Source organism: Osmerus eperlanus, chromosome 12 (assembly GCF_963692335.1).
Source record: "Osmerus eperlanus chromosome 12, fOsmEpe2.1, whole genome shotgun sequence".
NCBI lineage: Eukaryota > Metazoa > Chordata > Actinopteri > Osmeriformes > Osmeridae > Osmerus > Osmerus eperlanus.
The window spans coordinates 1,411,578-1,430,983 of record NC_085029.1 but is presented as its reverse complement, the minus strand read 5'-3'; the positions used below and the strand labels follow the sequence as shown (position 1 = coordinate 1,430,983).

At 39.7% G+C, this 19,406-nt stretch overlaps 1 protein-coding gene across 1 annotated transcript in view; it reads right to left on the bottom strand.

The window, feature by feature from the left end:
* The window catches only part of ngfrb (nerve growth factor receptor b), a 73,655-nt gene that overhangs the window by 7,982 nt on the left and 46,267 nt on the right, over window positions 1-19,406 (bottom strand). The window contains exon 5 of the mRNA XM_062475141.1: window positions 6,674-6,834. Coding sequence (XP_062331125.1) covers window positions 6,674-6,834 — 161 coding nt within the window. The remainder of the gene's footprint in view (window positions 1-6,673; window positions 6,835-19,406) is intronic.

Below are 19,406 nucleotides of genomic sequence, written 5' to 3'. Positions count from 1 at the left end.
CTGCCTCAAACCCTCACAAACTTTTCTCTACCTTCTCCACCCTTCTTAACCCACCTCACCCACCCCCCCCTCCTCCCAGACAGCAGACAACTTCTCTTCCTTCTTTGAGGAAAAAGTCGCTGACATTAGCAGTCAGTTTCCTGAGCCCACCGTTCCTACCCAGTCACCCTCTATGACTGACCCAACTAAATGTCTAAACTCTTTCTCTTCCCTGTCCGAGGCAGAGATCTATGACCTCATTCTATCTCATCGCCCCACCTCCTGTCCCCTTGATCCAGTCCCCTCTCCTCTCTTTCAAACCATCTCTCCCTCCATCATAACTTTTCTTCTCCATGTCCTTAACTCCTCTCTTACTTCCGGCACCTTCCCCTCTGCCTTCAAACAGGCCAGAGTTACCTCTCTACTCAAAAAAACCTTCCTTAACCCTGCTGTCCTCCAGAACTACAGACCAGTATCACTGCTACCCTTCTTTTCAAAAACAATTGAACGCGCTGTATCTAACCAACTGTCAAACTTTCTCTCTCAGAACAACCTGCTTGACCCCAACCAATCGGGCTTCAAGACTGGCCACTCCATAGAAACTGCCCCCCTGTCAGTCACCACTGCCCTCCAGTCTGCCAGAACAGCCTCAAGATCATCCGTCATCATTCTGCTGGACCTTTCTGCAGCATTTGATATGGTTAACCATCAGATCCTGCTCGCTAGACTTTCTGAAATGGGCATCTCTGGCACTGCACTTCAGTGGATCTCATCCTACCTGTCGGGAAGATCCTACCAGGTCTCCTGGGGAGGCAAAGTGTCAGACTCCTGCCAGCTTTCCACTGGTGTCCGACAGGGCTTTGTCCTTGGACCCCTCCTCTTCTCCCTGTACACCACCTCACTTGGACCAATCATCACCTCTCATGGCTTTTCCTACCACTGCTACGTTGACGACTTGCAGCTGTACCTGTCGTTCCCCCCGACTGATCCGGGGATCTCAGCTAGAATCGAAGCCTGCCTCATAGACATCTCCGCCTGGATGACCAAGCACCACCTCCAGCTGAACCTCGCCAAAACTAAACTTCTCATCATCCTGGCCAAACCCTCCATCTCCCACAACCTCTCAATCACCCTGGGATCTGCGACGATTACCCCTTCTTCTGAAATGGATAAATATGTACTACGTTTTATCAATTTCTCAATGTTTGAAATGATGTAAATACTTTTGTAAGTTCCCTTATATACTACGTCTTGAAGTGAAGAATAATTCTAAGTGTTGTGAAGGGCTAGATCCTAAGTCCAAACAGGCGCACTGGAACTCAGAGTTTGATCCAAAAGTTTATTCAGACACAAACGTATCTAAACAAGTGAGTGTGTTCCCGGGAGCAGACTGGAATTTTTCTCCGGACATTCCTCTTTTATATCAAAACCTTATCAGTTCTGTAATTTTGCTATTGGTACATTACTGTTTGTCACAGATGCATAATGCATTTTACACTCTATTGGTCTCTCTCTCTAAAGGCTTCAGATTACAGGTGCATAGAAAACTCTCCTATTTTTTAGGCTTGCTCTGGCCGTAAAGTCGTAAATCTGTCCCATGATATCTGGGCCTTGTAGTTTTCTATGGAAGAAGCACACACACTATCTTCTCTCGCCCTCAGCCCCTAAATATCCAGATTTGCACTTTTTACAAATTTGGCTTAATATCTTCTACATATTAGTGGCAATACTCATCAGTCAACAGCTTTGCATCTGGTTTTCAGTAATATAGCACATAAAGGTAAAAAAAATGATTAAGGGGTTCATTTTCAATCATATAATCCATAATCGTAACCCATGTTCATAATTACAACAGTGTGATGTTTTTTTCACAACACTTCCTCTGCCAGGAACCTTGGGGTTACCATGGATGACAAGCTCTCCCTCACAGCCCACATGTCTGCAGTCTCCCGGTCATGTAGATTCACCCTCTACAACATCCGGAAGATCAGGAGATACCCGGGAGTACAACCGTACTTAGGAATGATTTGCTGGACCTGATTTTTGTTTCCTCCAGGAAAACAATGACCCTTATTGAGGGACTTGTTTCTCTTGTTGGTTAGTTGTAATGTGATTTAACTTCTTGTACTCGCTTTGAATTATATTATTGTTGCTTGCTTTCCTACAGGTACACTCTACACTTTTGAGGTTCATGTTGTTTAATTGTAACTTGTCTAACTACATGCTCTTATGTTTCTTCCCATTGGCACTTATTTGCTTTTCACAATGTATGCTTCATGTTTTGGCTACCCACAATGTTTTGGGGCTATCTCATTGTTTATGATCATTCACCTATGCACTTTTTGTAAAGCTCTCTCTTGGAGGTTGCTTTGGATAAAAGCGTTTGCTAAATTAATAAATGTAAACGTAAGTGTCCTTTTTATAATCCAACGGAGTGCAGTGCCGCTATTGACGTTTATTGGATAAGCATTTTGACATAAAAATAAATAAAATTTGCCACCAATTTTGCTCGCATTGTTCTCAACTCTCGGCCATTTTGACTTGACTGAGCTGCACTAAGATAGCTCTCGCGAGCCAAAATGATATGGAAATAGCAAGCCAAAAACAGGCACAGGAACCATTTTATTTGTCAGTGTGATACAGAAACTCCAAGACCATTTTACTGATGAAATACCGGCTAGCTAACTAAGAAAAATGCTTTATTTAAAGTGGATGGTTTAATTTAGTAGATATAGCTGGAAGGTTATTAACTACAATTAGTTCGTAGTGAGGTTTTAAAGGGTTTCCTTTATGGATGAAATGCTGGCTAGCTAACAGAACGACAATATGAAGTGGACACTTTTAGTAGTAACCCTTTCATTGAATTTTGTCACATAAATCAATGTGTTTACTGATGTTAAAATTTCCTGCACATTGCAAATGTGCACAAAACTCTCAAAACCAAATCTACTACAATATAATCACCAGCTGCATCATGGACATGGGCACTATTCCTAGCACTTTAGCCTCCTTGATCGATTCCTTAACCCTTGTGCTGCCTTCGGATTACATGACCCAAAGGTTCATACCGAACCATCGTTGTGTTTACCCAATTTTACCAAATACAAAAACAAATAAAAATAATTGTATTTTAACCTTTGCAATGTGGGGGGTCTGAGACAGCCCAATGGTTAAAAGAAAATTCTTCACTTTTGTATGTATTTTGTATGCGGTAAAGTTGTCGCAATACGACAGTGGGTCACAATGACTGATGGGTCAGAATGTCCCGAAGATAACACAAGGGTTAAGGCATGGATATGGCGACACAAACAATGTTCGTACAAATGTAGTCTCCTCGGTCAGTTGGCGTGTCATATTTATGAGAATGCGATACAGAAAACGCAAAACTACTTTACAGGATTGCATAGCACAAAGGAAAAAATACAAACTATAATATAAACATAACAAACACCCTTTAGGCTACATAATGATTTGCATGAATGCAGCATTGTCAATTTGTTTAAATTAATGAGAAATTGCTTTTATGACATGCAAGTGACTAGAATAGATGATGGGGAGGTTGAACAACAACAACAACAGAAATAACACAGAATTTCAATTTTGATCTGAGAAATATAGGTACCAAAGCCACTGACAAGAGCTGTCATAATCAACTGATCACGGGCACTGAAAATATACACTTATAAATCTATTTATAATTCCAGAGTTCTGTGTCTCACCGACATCATCGCGGGCACTGTGCTCTATTTATAATTCCAGGAATCTGTGTGTTCTCATGAACCCCCCCCCCCCCCCCATCAACTGCTGAAGAATACTCCATCGACTGAAGTGAGACAGGTGACCAGGTAGGATCCTTTGAGACACTTTTCACTTCCCACCGTGCAACATCATGCCCTCCGGATCCCTTACCCTCTACCCTTCACAAGTCCGTCTCTGATGAAATCCTACCTTCTCTTTCCTCAGATGTCACCACAACACCTCCTCAACATCTGGTATTGTCCCCTCAGACTTCAAGATGGATCAAGCCACACCCCTGCTGAAGAAGTTGACCCTGAACCCATCCCATGTCAACAACTTACAGCCAGTATCTCTTGTCATTCCTTTCAAACCTCAGGATCACCATCCAGAAAGCACTCTGGACCCTGACCCTTGCCAACAAGACAAGCCCCACATATACTTACTTATATCAGATTATATCATCTGGATTCATTCCTTTATGCAATGTTATAGCATTTGTATTGCAATATTCCAGATCAAGCCTACCATTATCAAATCATGGAAATGAAAAACAAAAACCGTTGTTTGTGTGCGTTGGAATAGAATATTATTATTTCCCATGTAAAGGTAATATCATTATTCCAACACTGGTCCTGAAAACTGACAATGAATGATATCCTACTACGTTTTGACAAAAAATACTATTAATGTCCCTACTGATCACCTTGGTAGGCGATGGTCACAGAAGAACCATGCGTCTCTACTGATCACCTTGGTAGGCTATGGTGAGAGGAACCACGCGTCTTTACTCAAATCTGCAGTCAGGTTCTGCACACCATAGGCCAAATACTTTTTGAGACAGCACACATTCTAAAAACAGGCCAAACAAGACTGAATTGCCAGGGGCACATGCCACTAGTGAACACACTTTAGCACTTTACATTTGTAATTAGCACGCAGAGAATTACCAATATATTGCATTTCATGTTTAAGGTTGAATTTTCATGTAGGCTATTAACGTTAAAAATATTATTTAGGAGGAATGGTGGCACAGTGGTTTATACTGTCACCTCATAGCAAGAAGATTTGGCTTTGATTCTTATGAAGAAAGTGTTTTGTCCGTCTCTTCATAAACGGAGTGACTAAATTCAGTTGAGTTCTGGATTTTAATAAGTATTATCAATCTGCAGATTGGGAGAGGAAACCAGTCTTCTGACCATAAATGACAACACAACATTTACATTTAGTCAGCAGACGCTCTTATCCAGAGCGACTTACAGCAAGTACAGGGACATATCCCCGAGGCAAGTAGGGTGAAGTGCCTTGCCCAAGGACACAACGTCATTTGGCCTGGTGGGGACACAACGTCAGTTGGCATGACCGGGAATCGAACTAGCAACCTTCGGATTACTAGCCCGCTTCCCTCACCGCTCAGCCACCTGACGCCCCCTGCAACAGCAAGCTTAGGTCTCAACCAGGTCTCTCACAGCTCTGAAAGCCGGAGGACCATCTTTTATAGGGCACAAGAATGTAAACATAATTGTCACAGTCAAGCAGGAATGACGTTACAACAGTCTCAGAGAAAAGAGATTCACTGCTCCCAACACATGACAACTCTCAGACTGGAGAGTTCATAGTTGGAGCTCTCCTTGTAGTAATGCCAAGGGACGGTTAGCCAGTACTTTCTCCTGACCCCGAACATCTATTAACCTGACACATAGACACAATATACTCTTATTAATAGCAAGCTTACATGAGAACGTACTAACTAGTATCCAATGACTAGTTCTATTGATTAGTGAATAATGTAAGCACACAGGAAATCCCAATTTCTTCCACAATTCCCACTTTAGTCTTATTGGTGCTCGGGTATGTTATCTGTTATCTATAATTCTAACCACTACTATACAATGTAAAACAATAAATCAAAATAAAAGTACAATAAGAATAAAATAAGATATTTGTGTCCACAGTTAAATCTACTATGCATAGATCTACTATGCACAGACTTTAAATGCAGTTGAAGCACTTACAATCAAAAAGCTGATAAATAAGTTCCTGGCTCACCTGCTTTTGAGCTTTGATGCTCTGAAACCGCCTCCAAAGGGCATTTTTCTAAATGGCCTGTGGAGGGGGAGGGTGCCCAGGACAGTTAATGATGGCAGTGGCTGGCTCTGGGTCACCTTGACGACCTTACTGGCTACTATCAACCTCTTCAGTCTGAGTGTTACATACACTAATTGGTCAAAACGTATTCAGTAAAATACAGTCATCACTTTACTACAGATATGAAAGAGTTCCTTGTCCTGGTGCACCTACCCTACCCTACCCTATATACCTACATTGGAATAAATATGTTAGATTATTTCGCCAAAAATTGCCCAAAAGGTTTTTACAACTAAGCTCACCTGCTCTCACTATTTACAAATAAATTACTGCTTACAAAAGTTTACATGATTTCTTGACTACAGTTGATTATTATGTAAAAAGCAATGATCTTGTGTTTGTTCAGCAAAACTTTGTGTCTGCATAACCAAGATACACGATATAGACACCTACAGCAGTTTTTATGACATCCCATTCTTAATCCTCTGGCAATAATCTGGAGAGGTGTGTGAAAGTCAGTCAAAGTTTTTCACACTAAACTCAACAACATTTCTGTATGGAGCTCACTTTGTGCATAGGAGCACAATCAAGTCACGACAGGAAAGGGCCCAAAATGTTGCCACAAAGTTTAAAGCACAGAATTGTCTAGAGTAACATTTTATGCTGAAGCATAAATAAATCCATCAGTACAGCTAAGGTTCCAGGCCCAAACTACCAAGAACTGCCTCCATGTATAGTGGCTTGAGTGTGTGCGTGTTTCTACCTGTGAGTGTATGTGTTTCTACCTGTGTGTGTGTTTCTACCTGTGTGTGTGTGTGGGTCTACCTGTGTGTGTGTGCGTGTTTCTACCTGTGGGTGTATGTGTTTCTACCTGTGTGTGTGTGGCTCGGGCCTTGTTGGTCCTGCAGGCTCTGACTGTCCACAGAGATGCCACTGTCACTGTGCAGTTTCTCTCCTTCCGCTGATGGGCTCTGAGTTTCATTGGCTGTGCAGTTGTTTGCGCCCTGCTTGTTCTGCTTACAGCTGTTCCACCTACAAAAGAACACATTTGGTTAAATCAATTCAGATCCTATTTGGAGATAAAGCATCAATATTAAGTCAGTCTGTTTGCAATTGCTTAGCAAACATACTGTAGTAAAAGGTGGAGAAATGTTGAAACAAGGAGGCAGATTGTGGGTAACAAACAGAGTAAAAGTGTGTGGCAAGCAAACAATGAATCCCAAATTTGGAACAACAGATGTTCTGTGGACCGGTCTTTTAACGTTATGTTGTTGTAGCGGGGTTTGCTCGTTTAAGATTAGCAATACTTAATTTATAATTAAGTATGTAGTTCTTAGGGGCACCACCTCTTATTTGTTAAAGGGACAGAGGAAACCTTATTGAATAATAGCCTTCGTAATACTTTACATTACATTTAGCAGACGCTCTTATCCAGAGCGATAAGTAATAATCAGTCTAATCTTAAGTAGTGAATTTCTATGAAAGTAGAGCAGATCAGATAACGTGAGGGATAACGCGAGTATTATAAACAATGATTTATTTAAGGAAATGTAATTATAATGAACAAATACCAGAGAAGTTATAGGTTAGTTGAAAGTGAGTTGAGTTGAACTGTATACAGTAGGTCTTAAACTATGATGAGGGTTGGTACAAGATGGTAGGTTGAGAGCGCGTGGGGAAGGGAGAGAGAGAGAGATAGGCTTCTGGAGAACAATGGGAGAGTATGTTAACTAATCCTAACGAAAGTTAGGTTAAATCATTTGCAAACTAAAATCAAACGTAACAAATTAAATCACAATATGCCAATGTTCACAAGTAAGAAATGTAGCAATATCGCAGTTACTGTTGTCAGTTTGAAGAAGAAGAGTCAAAGTTCCGTTCGTCGTTGTCAAACGGTTAGAGCAAAGGAATCTTTCGTCCAAGTTCCTAGTGGTCCAGTGAGTTGCTGATTGAGAAGGATAGGTCAGATGTGTCGCGAACACTTCCGGTGAATCCTTGCGAAAAAGCCAGGATTGCTTGTGCGTCGAGGTTTTATAATCCTTGCGAAAGGGGGTATCCTTTTGGAGGTGAACTCTTTGATTGGTCAGTTACTCCCACCTGGGCGTCCATCCTGAGATTGACGTATGGGTGTGAAGTGGTTGATAACTTTTCAGAGTTCAGCTATTTCAAATGTCCATGTATTGCTTATACTTCAGAATATAACAATACAACATTAATAAATGGTTTAGTTTGTAGATTAGAATCATTTTGATATCAAGATTGACTGATTTATCATAACAGGAAAGGAAGTTACATTAAAACATCAAATTATATCAACACAGCATTAAAGGGAAAGCATACATTATAACACATCAACTGTCATTGAAATAGTGTCCTTGAGCCATGTAGTCCTTGAGAATATGTTTGTAAATCCACATAAGAAAGTTCTTCCTTGTAAATCCTTTGTCTGATACTGAGGCCATGTGGTCTCTGTTTCTGACCCCATGCTGGGCCAGAAGCTTTGAAGCTCCTGCTCTGGGAGATAAGGACAAGGGGGGAAACCCCCTTTCTCCTTGTCGGGGGTAGGGGAAAGGTGTGATGGCACGTGGTTTGTCGGTGACTATGCTACATTGTTGTTGGTTAATATAACCAAATGGTGGTGATGATGGTGATCACCATCACCAAAATGGTGATGGTGATCTTCCATGATTGCATCTGTTTGGAGTCTGCCCTGGTTCTCTATTGTGCTACTGCTCTCATCTTCACAACCTGGTCTTGCACTTGGGTTAAGGGAGGAGGGAGGAGGATCTCCAGCAGCAATTACATTTTTAGGAATGTAATTTATTTATTAATGAATCCTTCAATGCTGACAGATGACAGACCAGGGTCCAGTACACTAACTTATAACTAACGCTCTTAAAATCAACCAAACTTGGATTGAAATTTCTGTGTTCCCATCAGCACATCAAAGTTGACCTCAGCCATGCCACAGCCAACCAACAGAAGGCTGTACAACAGTACTTTCTTGTGCTGGCAAGGTGGCTTGTTATTTGCCTATTTGGGTCCTTGATAAAAAAATCTCTCCCGAATACTGCAGGTGCTGGGATGAATAACTGATGAGCAGTGTTGCGTAACGCGTTACAATGTAAGTATTCGGGAGAGATTCGGGAGAGATTTTTTTCAGACTACTTTTGTTAGGTAAAGAGTAGCGTTAAAGTAGTTACTTATTTAATTCAATGAATCCATTACTAGTTCCTTGTTCAAAAAAGTAACGCGTTACTCAAGTTAGTCTTTTGGTCGGGAGCCCTCAGCATGTAGCTAAAAGTCTAGGAAAGTTGAGGCTACTTTTCGCTAGGTACCTACGAAAATGCTAGACAAGTGGGTTCCCCTTCGTTCTTTTGGTGAGCAGTCTCACAAGCCCAACTTACCCGGCGTCATGGAGCCGACCAGCTAAATAGTTATTTAAGACTTGCATGTACAGTAGGCCTACGTCATGTCACATTAAATAATGTATTTGAACTCAAGCTTGTCCCTTACCAAAAAGAAGTATATTAAAGTATACTAAAATAAAAAAAAGTAACTTTTCAAAAGTGAACTAAAAGTACACTTTTAGTTCACTTTTGATATACTTTTAAGAAGTATGCTTAGAAACAGAAAATGGTATACATTTCTTCTGGAGTAGGATGTACGTTTTCTATTATTATACAGCAAAAACAGTCAAAATACTTTTAAAGTACATTACAGGTAACATTTTTTAGATCTGGCTGGTCAATTCCCATGATGCAAGGCCGTAAATAGTGTTAAAATTTGCTGATAAGTTTGCCGTTTGTTCGAAATACAAATGTAACTTCATGAATTTCGTTTTTTAAATGTGTCTGCTTAGAATGTAGTGTTTTGTTGCGTGTAATTGTCATTGTTGTGCTGGTTTACCATTGTAACCATGAGTTAAATGACTGTTACGTTTGATAAGAAGAGCTGGATTATTACAGCGTGAGTGCCTACGCAGTAATTAGCTTCTCTCAGCTAATAATCCGCAGTGTCACTTGGCGAGGGCCCCCGTTTTAGTCAAGTGACGCAAGATCGGTGGCGTTTAAGGGACTCCTAAACATTTAACATCCTAAACACTCCTCGATTTGTTAAACGATTTGTTTGTAAACCTCGACCTACGGTCTCGGTTAACAAACGTTTTAACAAATCTCGGTTTACAAAGGTGTTTGCAGACCTGTCGAGGAGTAAACATTTGCTGTATAATGAGGATTGATCATGTTATATGCGAGTTACACTGAATATTCAGTAAAATATGTGCTATTGCTGATGTCAACCCATTAAATGTGCCTTCTGGGTAGGGCTGTCCCCACTCAGTCGACTAGTCGATTTTCTGGTCGATAACTCTTGGTCGACTAAGATTTTTTTAGTCGAGCTGCCGTATGGCAGTGTGAGATCTGATTCCCGCTTGTGTCATCATTGCTGAATTAACGAAATGTTCTACAGAAATTGTTATATTATTTAAGACAAATAAAGCAACTAAAAATATATAATTTAAAAGAAAAGGTGTTACCGTTTTCCCTTTCGTTAATCTGCGCTTTGTTTTGTTTTGGTATTTTGCACACGGCACGAGCACAATTGGCTGCCGAACTACAACCCTTAAAAAAAGAAGTATATATGGATAGTACACTTTTAGTTGGGTGTGCTTTGCCTTCGGCAAGGGCACAACCTTTGTTCTCTCACATATATATTATTATTTTTATTATTCTTTTTGCCCCCCTAAAACTCAGTCAATATTTGGCCTACATAGACAACCTAGGTGTCAAAAGTTTCGTCTTGGTACCCATTGAGTTGCTTCTATTGGGATTTACGTTCCGTTGTATGGTTTAGGCTTAGGTTAAGTTTTTGTGGTGAAAAGTGAAGCTAACGGTGGCTAATTTGCTAGCCACAGTCACTGACGTTACTAACGTCACTACGTCACTAACGTCACGAAAACTTGCGTGACTACCTCTAGCAGAACATTAGTTTAGCAGCTCGTTAACTTCTGGGAGATAGCTAAGCTAACTGCTTTACTGCAAGGCAGCTGCAGAAACGCCACAAGCAAAGAGGCCAGGGTGATAAGTATTTACTAATTTTACATTGTGATATGATACACAATTGTGACATGTAATGTACAATATAAGCTGATTTTATTAAGGAAGTACATCTACTTTCGGAAACAGTAGTCTACTATGTCACTGAAGTATTAGCATCATGACATTAGCCTCTGTTGCCCGGGCAACACATACTACAGTGGTCTATGCTGCATCTGTTTTCAATCGTTAAAATAAACATTCCTCACAAATACATTTTCGTTGTAGGATTTATTATGACATTACATTACAAGTAAACGATTTGTGGGTGAAATTATAATTACCTGTGGTTTCAAACCAGTGTTGCTCACTGCAACGCTGTAGCCTACCCGAGACACTACAAAAACATCTACACAGCTGTACAGTAGGAAGTCAAACGGCGACAGAACATGTTCGGCACTCCCCTTACTTAAATCAAAAATCTATCTAACTACTAACCTTAACTTCATTGCCACAGCCTAAACTTTGTCAATCTGTTCATGAAAATAATTAATTTCAGCCTAAACCGTACAACGGAACGTTAAATCCAATTCAACCAACGCAATCGCTACCAAGACGAACGAACACAGGAGTAGTCTAGTACTGTACCGTAGTACCGGGGCAGCTTCTCCACACAGGGCTATATCGCACTTGGCGTTGTTACTGACAATGATCGCTACCACTGAGCTTTTTATGAAAGCGATTTTCCACTAAATAAATGTCAAGCTTATTTACGTTTTTGGGGGCATATTTTCAGTTAGCAGATGGTACTGTTTGAATCGCGATTCCATCTTCTACTGCCGGTAACGTCGTAGAATAATCTTCAAAGGGGGTTCTTTATTCATGAATGAATGCAATATGAGTAGACTAAATTCCTTAAAATATCACGAGAAGGGAAAAAAGGACGTTTAATTCATAGAGATTAGGTCAATTTTTACACCGCTCTGCCAAATGTATTCGTTTTGATTCAACGATGAGGCTGCCTCTTGCAGGGGAAATGAGAAGACATCTATTTCATTCTACACTTCACTCGTATTTTCAGTTGTAAATGAGCAGCAAAAAAATCTATGTAATCTTTATAAATAATAAGTATGCATTTTTATATAAAGTATACAGAAATATCAGTTGTAAAAATGTCATTCAAAAACGGACCCCTGTGCAACCGACGCAAGCAAGCACACCCTACAATTTCCCCAGAAATTGTACCCTCTCTAGTTCACTTTTGATATACTTTTAAGAAGTATACTTAGAAAATAGTTAACTTTTGTAAGAAGTATACTTAGAAAGATTTTCACTTTTGATATACTTTTAAGAAGTATGCTTAGAAACAGAAAATGGTATACATTTCTTCTGGAGTAGGATGTACGTTTTCTATTATTATACAGCAAAAACAGTCCACTAATTAAAAGTACATTACAGGTTACATTTTTTAGATCCATCTCGTTCTAATTATTCATGTCTATGAAAATCTATTATGCATTGCACATTGAATCTTTTTTGGTACTGAGGCTGTAACCTTAATTACTGCCAAAACATTCTGAAGCCCTATAATCTTATACTAATAATTATCAATTGGAGTATTAATGGAAAAAAAGAAAAAGCTACTTGAGAAAGAAGCAGACAGAAGGGTTGCATTATGCATTTGAAGGTTATACTGTCAAACTGACTGAAGCACGAAATAACAACGTGAAAAAATGAGATAGCATGGCTCATTGGCTGGTCAATTCCCATGATGCAAGGTGGTAAATAGTGTTAAAATGTGCTGATAAGTTTGCCGTTTGTTCGAAATACAAATGTAACTTCATGAATTTCGTTTTCTAAATGTGTCTGCTTAGAATGTAGTGTTTTGTTGCGTGGTCATTGTTGTGGTGGTTTACCATTGTAACCATGAGTTAAATTACTGTTACGTTTCATAAGAAGAGCTGGATTCTAAAAACGTCAACGCTTGCGCAGTGAATAGCTTCTTTCAGCTAAGAAACTGCAGTGTAACTTTGCAAGGGCACCCGTTCTCGCTAAGTGACTTATAATCTGAGGCGTTTGAGGGGCTCCTAAACATTATAATATATTAGTAAGTAATAGTAAAATTTAATTTATTACGTTTACTTCTTGAAGTACTTACATTAATTGAAAGTGCACTTAAAAGTATTGCAAAGAATACTTTGAAGCTCTTTAGGAAGTATACTTGATGAACTGAAAGTGCACTACACAGGCTACTTTAGAGTATTTCAAAGTATACTTTGAAGTACTTTAGGAAGTATACTTGATGAACTGAAAGTGCACTACACAGGCTACTTTACCGTATTCAAAAGTAAACCTTGAAATACACTATGTGTACTTTAAGATGTACTAAGTGACCTAAAAAGTGGGCCAATTCAGTTTACTTAGTACAAAAATAGTATATAAATAAGTACACTGCTAGTATACTTTAAGTAACATGATAATAGTATACTTTTTATACTAAGTATACTTACAAAATAAACTTGAAGTTTACTTCTTTTTTGTAAGGGAAACTCTGCCATAGCCTACTTTGTCGGTGTTATTAGTCAAAATGGCAAAGAAATCTGTGGTATGGCAGCATTTCATTAAAGTACATTTACATTTACAAAGTACCGGGTGACTCGAAAAACGTTGAATGCAAACTCTGCCAACAACGGTTTATTGTTCATAGTTCAACGTTGAATATGATGTAGCCTACCACCTGAAAAACGTAAATTGGCCTAGGCCTACTTCGCTCATGCTAACGTGCTGGGTTGAAAAATGAATATGCCTATTATAAGAATCACATCCAAATCGAATGATATTATCTTCTCCGGCCAAGACAACAAAATCTTTCTCTGTTGCACCGTTCCCCACTCAGCTTCTACGTAAGTTCGCATGCTGCAAGTTTTCAGGCAGTGATAAGCACACTCTGATGGTTTGCATGTTAAACAAACAATATTTTTAATTTGTAGTACATTGTAAGAGATACTAAATACCATCGGCATTCGGTTACAACAGGACTGGTGATACGAGTCTTATTATTAGTAGGCTATTAGCGGCTGAATCTGCAATGTCCAGCAGCCATTGAGTCAGATCGGGTATGGCTGCTGGACATTGCAGATTCAGCCGCCAGATTCAGTCGACTAATCAAATTTTGATTAGTCGATTTTAGTCGACGTTTTAGTCGAGTCTTGGTCGACCAAAGAAAATCTTAGTCGGGGACAGCCCTACTTCTGGGCATAAGAGTGACCAAGGTGAATTGTCTTACAGTAGAAATAAAATACTTTTCTTAATGTAACGCAAAAGTAACTTAACGCCTTACTCTCTACAGCAAGTAACTAAGTAACGTAACTAGTTACTTTACAATAAATGTAACTAGTAACTGTAATTAGTTACCCACGTTACCCAACTCTGCTGATGAGGGTGTCTGCATTGTGTATCACCTTGTCAAATAATGACAAATAATGACAATTTCTAAATGACAAAACTTTGAAATATAGTATTCTCCCTGAATCCTTATTATCATTGATGTACAGGTGGGTGACAAAAGAAGGGAAAAAAACAAGTGTTTCAGTAAGGTTATAGGTTATATGACCTTCCAAGGAACAGCCTCCGGACCCCGTATCCGTAATTTTATTGATAAAAATGTTACAATAATTGGCACACTTGTTTTAGATCTTCGTGCTGCTGAGCGTTGTCTCAGAATGTTTTAATGAGATTCAAAAACACATACAAAAGTATTGGAAACAATTCCACCGCACACAAACATTCCATGGCCTTGGGCTGGTGTCTTCTCCAGATCACTCCACATGTTTTCTAAACAGCTGTGATTGATTCTTTGGTCAGTAATACCTTTTCATTTAGATTTGATAGATCATATCATTGAATCATAGTCCTGCTGACCGATCCAAAAATGACCCAGCCTCCTGGTAGAGGTTTTGACCTACAACCTCCAGGGCCTTTTCAAGTAAACCAGTCCCACAACATGACAGACCCACCGCCGTACTTCCCACTGGGGATTAGGTTACTTTCTCTGTGACCAAGCTGTAGCTCGTTACACATCAGGGGGGTATTCCAGGTAGCAGGTTTAACAAACTGAGCCTAACCCTAAACTCTGAGTTGAGTTACTCTAAAATGGGAAACTCAGAAAACTTGGCTCCAGAAAATCTGATTTGAATTTGTTAACTCAACTCGGAGTAAGTCAACTCTGAGTTAAGCGTGGGAATGAGAACTATTAAAAGTCAACATCAATGAAGCTCCGATACTAGGATCCACCATGGCACCCGGCGACAAAAAACGTGGTCCTACTTCATCACACTTCAGATATAAGTTTTTATTTCCTGTTTACGCTCCTGTTTCGCCCACGTGACAAAAATGCTGCCTCCCCCTCCCTCAGTTACGACGCACTAAATTCTAACAAATATATTTTTTAGACGCTACACATGTTATACACCATTGGAAAGCTACGATTCTTGTGCTTCCATTGAAATAAACCAATTCAAGATCAAGTCGCAATAGCAAGCAAAGTCAACGTCTTTTTCCGGTGAACATTCCTTCAACAATGCCAAAGAAAAAAGTTGTACTCACCCTAAGTGGTTCAAATAGGTCCAGGTGTGCAAATCATGCCATCAAAACTTGATCTGCTTACAGTCCCAAGGGTTCAAAGTATCTAACCATGTAAAGTAATTCATCCAAATACAATGTTTTACGTTCATGAATAGCCATTATCCTTTGTTTCATTATGCAAGTTAGCCGACGGAAGAAACAACTTGCTCACATAAAAGTGTTCTTTTCTCCGGTTAGCAACGGAGTATTTACAATATGAAGGCATCAAAATGTCCGTTGAACCCTCCCCTTTTGATTGACACCTTGTTTGACCCAATAGGAGCTTCCATGCCCCGTTGACAGCTCTCTAAAGCCAACTAGATCTGTGCGTCCTGCCCCCCCCCCCCCCACACTCATTCTAAACAAATTTCTCGAACTGGCTTCGACTGGCTCTGAAATTAGCTCGTTAGGCTTGTAGCTGACAGCTAGCTGAAAATACCTCATTTGTATGCGTCTGTGGAGCCTTCAAAATAACAGTCGATTGCGCAATATGGTTGACAGAATCAGTGTTCTTTGTGCGCCAATCCTTGGAATCAGATAAAGCACTCCAATGTGTTCATGCTTCAGTTTTTGTGTTTCAGTAATACTAATTAGGGATTTAGCTATTATATATGATAGTTCTAAGTACCACCTTTCATTAGAAATAACAATTATGAAAAATAATACCTTTTTATCCTGAGTATTTGACCTTGGTTACAAAGGGTCATTTTGGAGTCTCCAAAAGACCCTTTTAGAAAATGCCTGGATGTACTCTTATAAAAACGTGTCAAATATGAATATATTGTGGTATTATGTTTGACTTTTGATTTGAATTGGGTAAGGCTTCAACCTGTGGTCCAATTTAGTCTTCCAGCTAATACCTACCACCTCTAGGCCTCTTCAGGCCTCTGTTTTCAAAACAAAATCTAGGCGGAAATAGAAATTTTCACTTTCCTTGTGTTCAAGCTTCTATTACTCAACACTAGTAGGACTGACAGGGGTCCTGACAACAGGGGACATAACTTCAGAGTGTCAGCTTTCAAAAGAGATCATTTACATGCATGTACTCCAAATGGTTCAAGAACAGCTTCCAATTTACTTTGGGTATGCTCTTTAGGCGTTTTTAGGCACATTTAACAGGAGGCTTATTATGGTCAATCTGAGCACATATTCCGGAAAAAAAGCAACACGGCTGTAGCAGCGTATTCAATTGGAGTGGGAGACAAACTGCCAAGTCAATGCATACATTTGAATGTAATAGCCAGTCCATACATTGAAAATTTTACCCCACTGTCCGTTAATATTACAGGAGAAAAAGTGGTGGACTTAATAAAATAGCATGTTCAATGTTATATTAAATATAAAAACATACTACGAACAGCTAAGACATATTTTGCTTAGGCTATACGCTTGTGATTGTAGCCTCGACGTCACCTTGGTTTTAATCATTTTCGACATGATACAAAGTAAATATCAATTGGTGCCTATTTCAACTTGTAGTAGTAGTTTCCCTCAACAGAATGCTTTTCATCAAAGGATGATGATGATGATTAAGATGACGAAGAGACATTGACTGCTGCCGCAGAAATGGATGCAGAGAATTATGTATGGTAGATACTGGTAGTTCTCTCCCTATGTACTTTTATTTACAGGTTTGTGTGGAATTGTCAGTTACACTGACATTATGAGAATAATGAATATAAAAAACGATTTGCACATTCTGATCCTGTTGAACAGAGCATGGATGCAGTATACAGTGAGATGTTCTGCAACTGTGAAATGTAATGCAATCTCATGTATTCTCAGTTACAATTAAATGAGTTGTACAAACTGCACCTCATGAAGAAAATGCCAAAAACTGACCAAGAGATGGTGTAGGCCTACTTAGGGTAGAAGAATAAAGGATAATCTTGAAAAAGATTTACTGGAACACCAGTTACAGGAGGATGCATGGTCACAGGTGATGTTAATTGTAGGAACAATAGCCTATATGAATATTAATTGTTGAATTTGCTGAATTTCAATTTTGACCAAGAGATGGTGTACTTAGGGCAGAAGAATGAAGGCTGATCTTGTAAGGCTATCAACCTGCCCCCACCTCTCATATGGTAAAATAGGGAGTTACTGGATGGAGTCTCAACACATCATTGTGTAACTTACTGTAGCATTGCTAGTCATGTTGATAAGTAAGGGTCAAGATTGTGGTGTTTAGTTGTTCTTGGGTATAAAAGGCATTGTGAAGTATCTGTGGAATTATTGATCTCCTAAGACCTTCTCCTCAGCTCTGGCTTGTCCTACTCGTTCTTCCTCACCTCTTGCTTTCTATCTCTGGTTTACAATAATCATGGTAGAGTAGGTAAGAGTTAACCTTCATTGATTTCATTCATTTGCAATATGATTAAATGATTATATTATTTAACCTTACTTTGACCATTCTTGCTCTGATTTAACCCATAGAGTCAAATAACTGTAATTCCATTGGTAGGTATTGGCATTATTTGGTTAATGTTAATACAATGTTCAGTTTCCCATCTTCCTTCAAACCATAGGGGAATTTGTTTTGGTTGTTTGGCCAATATTGACCCCCTACAATCTTGAAATAGATTTGCTGAAACACCACTTACAGGACGGTACATGGTCACAGATGAATCATGTAAATTGTAGGAACAATCAGTGTGTGAATTACGGGGGGCTCGGACCCCCCTAAAAGAGGTAAAAACCACAGGTCAGGGGGGTCGATACATTTATATATCGTTCTTACCTGTAATCGTAAATATTACAATATATTTACCATATTCATTCAGTAACAGGTTGGCGATACACAGAAATGTTGACTTTATGGCAGGGAATATCACACACAGTATTACACTGACTGCCATCTAGTCAAAATTCACTCAATAAATACAGCGCGAGTGACAAGTGCCCAATACAACTCAAGAAACAGCGCGAGTGACCAGGCAGTGTGCTGGTTCAATCACCTCAGTGTAGCTACATAGCGGTACGTTCCGCGTCGTGAGAAAGTTCAAGAACAGTAGCGGAGCCAGAGGGGTGTCCGGGGTGGCACTGGACACCCCTGACATCTGATTGGCCACCCCGGGTGCCACCCCAAAATGTAATTCGCTACTGGAAATTTGATGCTGATTGACATCTCATTTGACCTCTTGTTGAAAGAAGCATTTATTTTCCTGCTTTGCAATGCATTATTGAAATCGAAGAGACGTTTGTTGCGAGATACAGAAGAATAAGAAGAAAAGACAGCAGAATAGAGAATATTTCCACAGCTCCACAAGCTCTTTTCGCGATTGAAAAAGGCATAATATTTGAAGTAAGTTTTAAGGTTTGCATTGGGTTTAGGTTTCCTGAACATTTTTTACGATGTTGATTAGCCTACAGTAGCTGTGTAAGTTAATGTTAGAACTTCGACTCCAATAACAGACAAACTGAGACAGTCAGTAGGCTTGTACTCCGATTTTACAGTTTTCTTGTGCTTGTGCGTTTTATATTTCGAAGCAGTTTATTATCCGGTTTTAGAACAAAAAAGTGGCTTCGTCCGAAGATCTCTACAGACCGTGCAGCTAATTTAATGCTCAACACTTGAACGGGGGCTTATTACTTGAAAGAGGAATTATTTAGGCTATTGTGTTGTCTCAGTTACACTATCAGGGCTTGGAAATACAGTGACTTGCTAAAGTAGGCAAATGGCTAGTCAGTAGCGGAGGGGGGGTTGGGGCGGGGGCGCCGAAAACCCCGGGCCCCGCACCCGAGGGGGCCCCCGATCTATGCATTTTTTTTCATAATTTCTCTTTGGCAACAAAACGTTGATTGTATCCATGGTAGACACTTTTACTAAATATATATAGGCCTAAATTTTCAGAAACATTTTTGTCACCCCGATGCTGCTTGCGGAGTTCTATTCGGAGGATCTGTCTAAGGCCGATGATGTGGTTGACGAATTTGTTACATTTC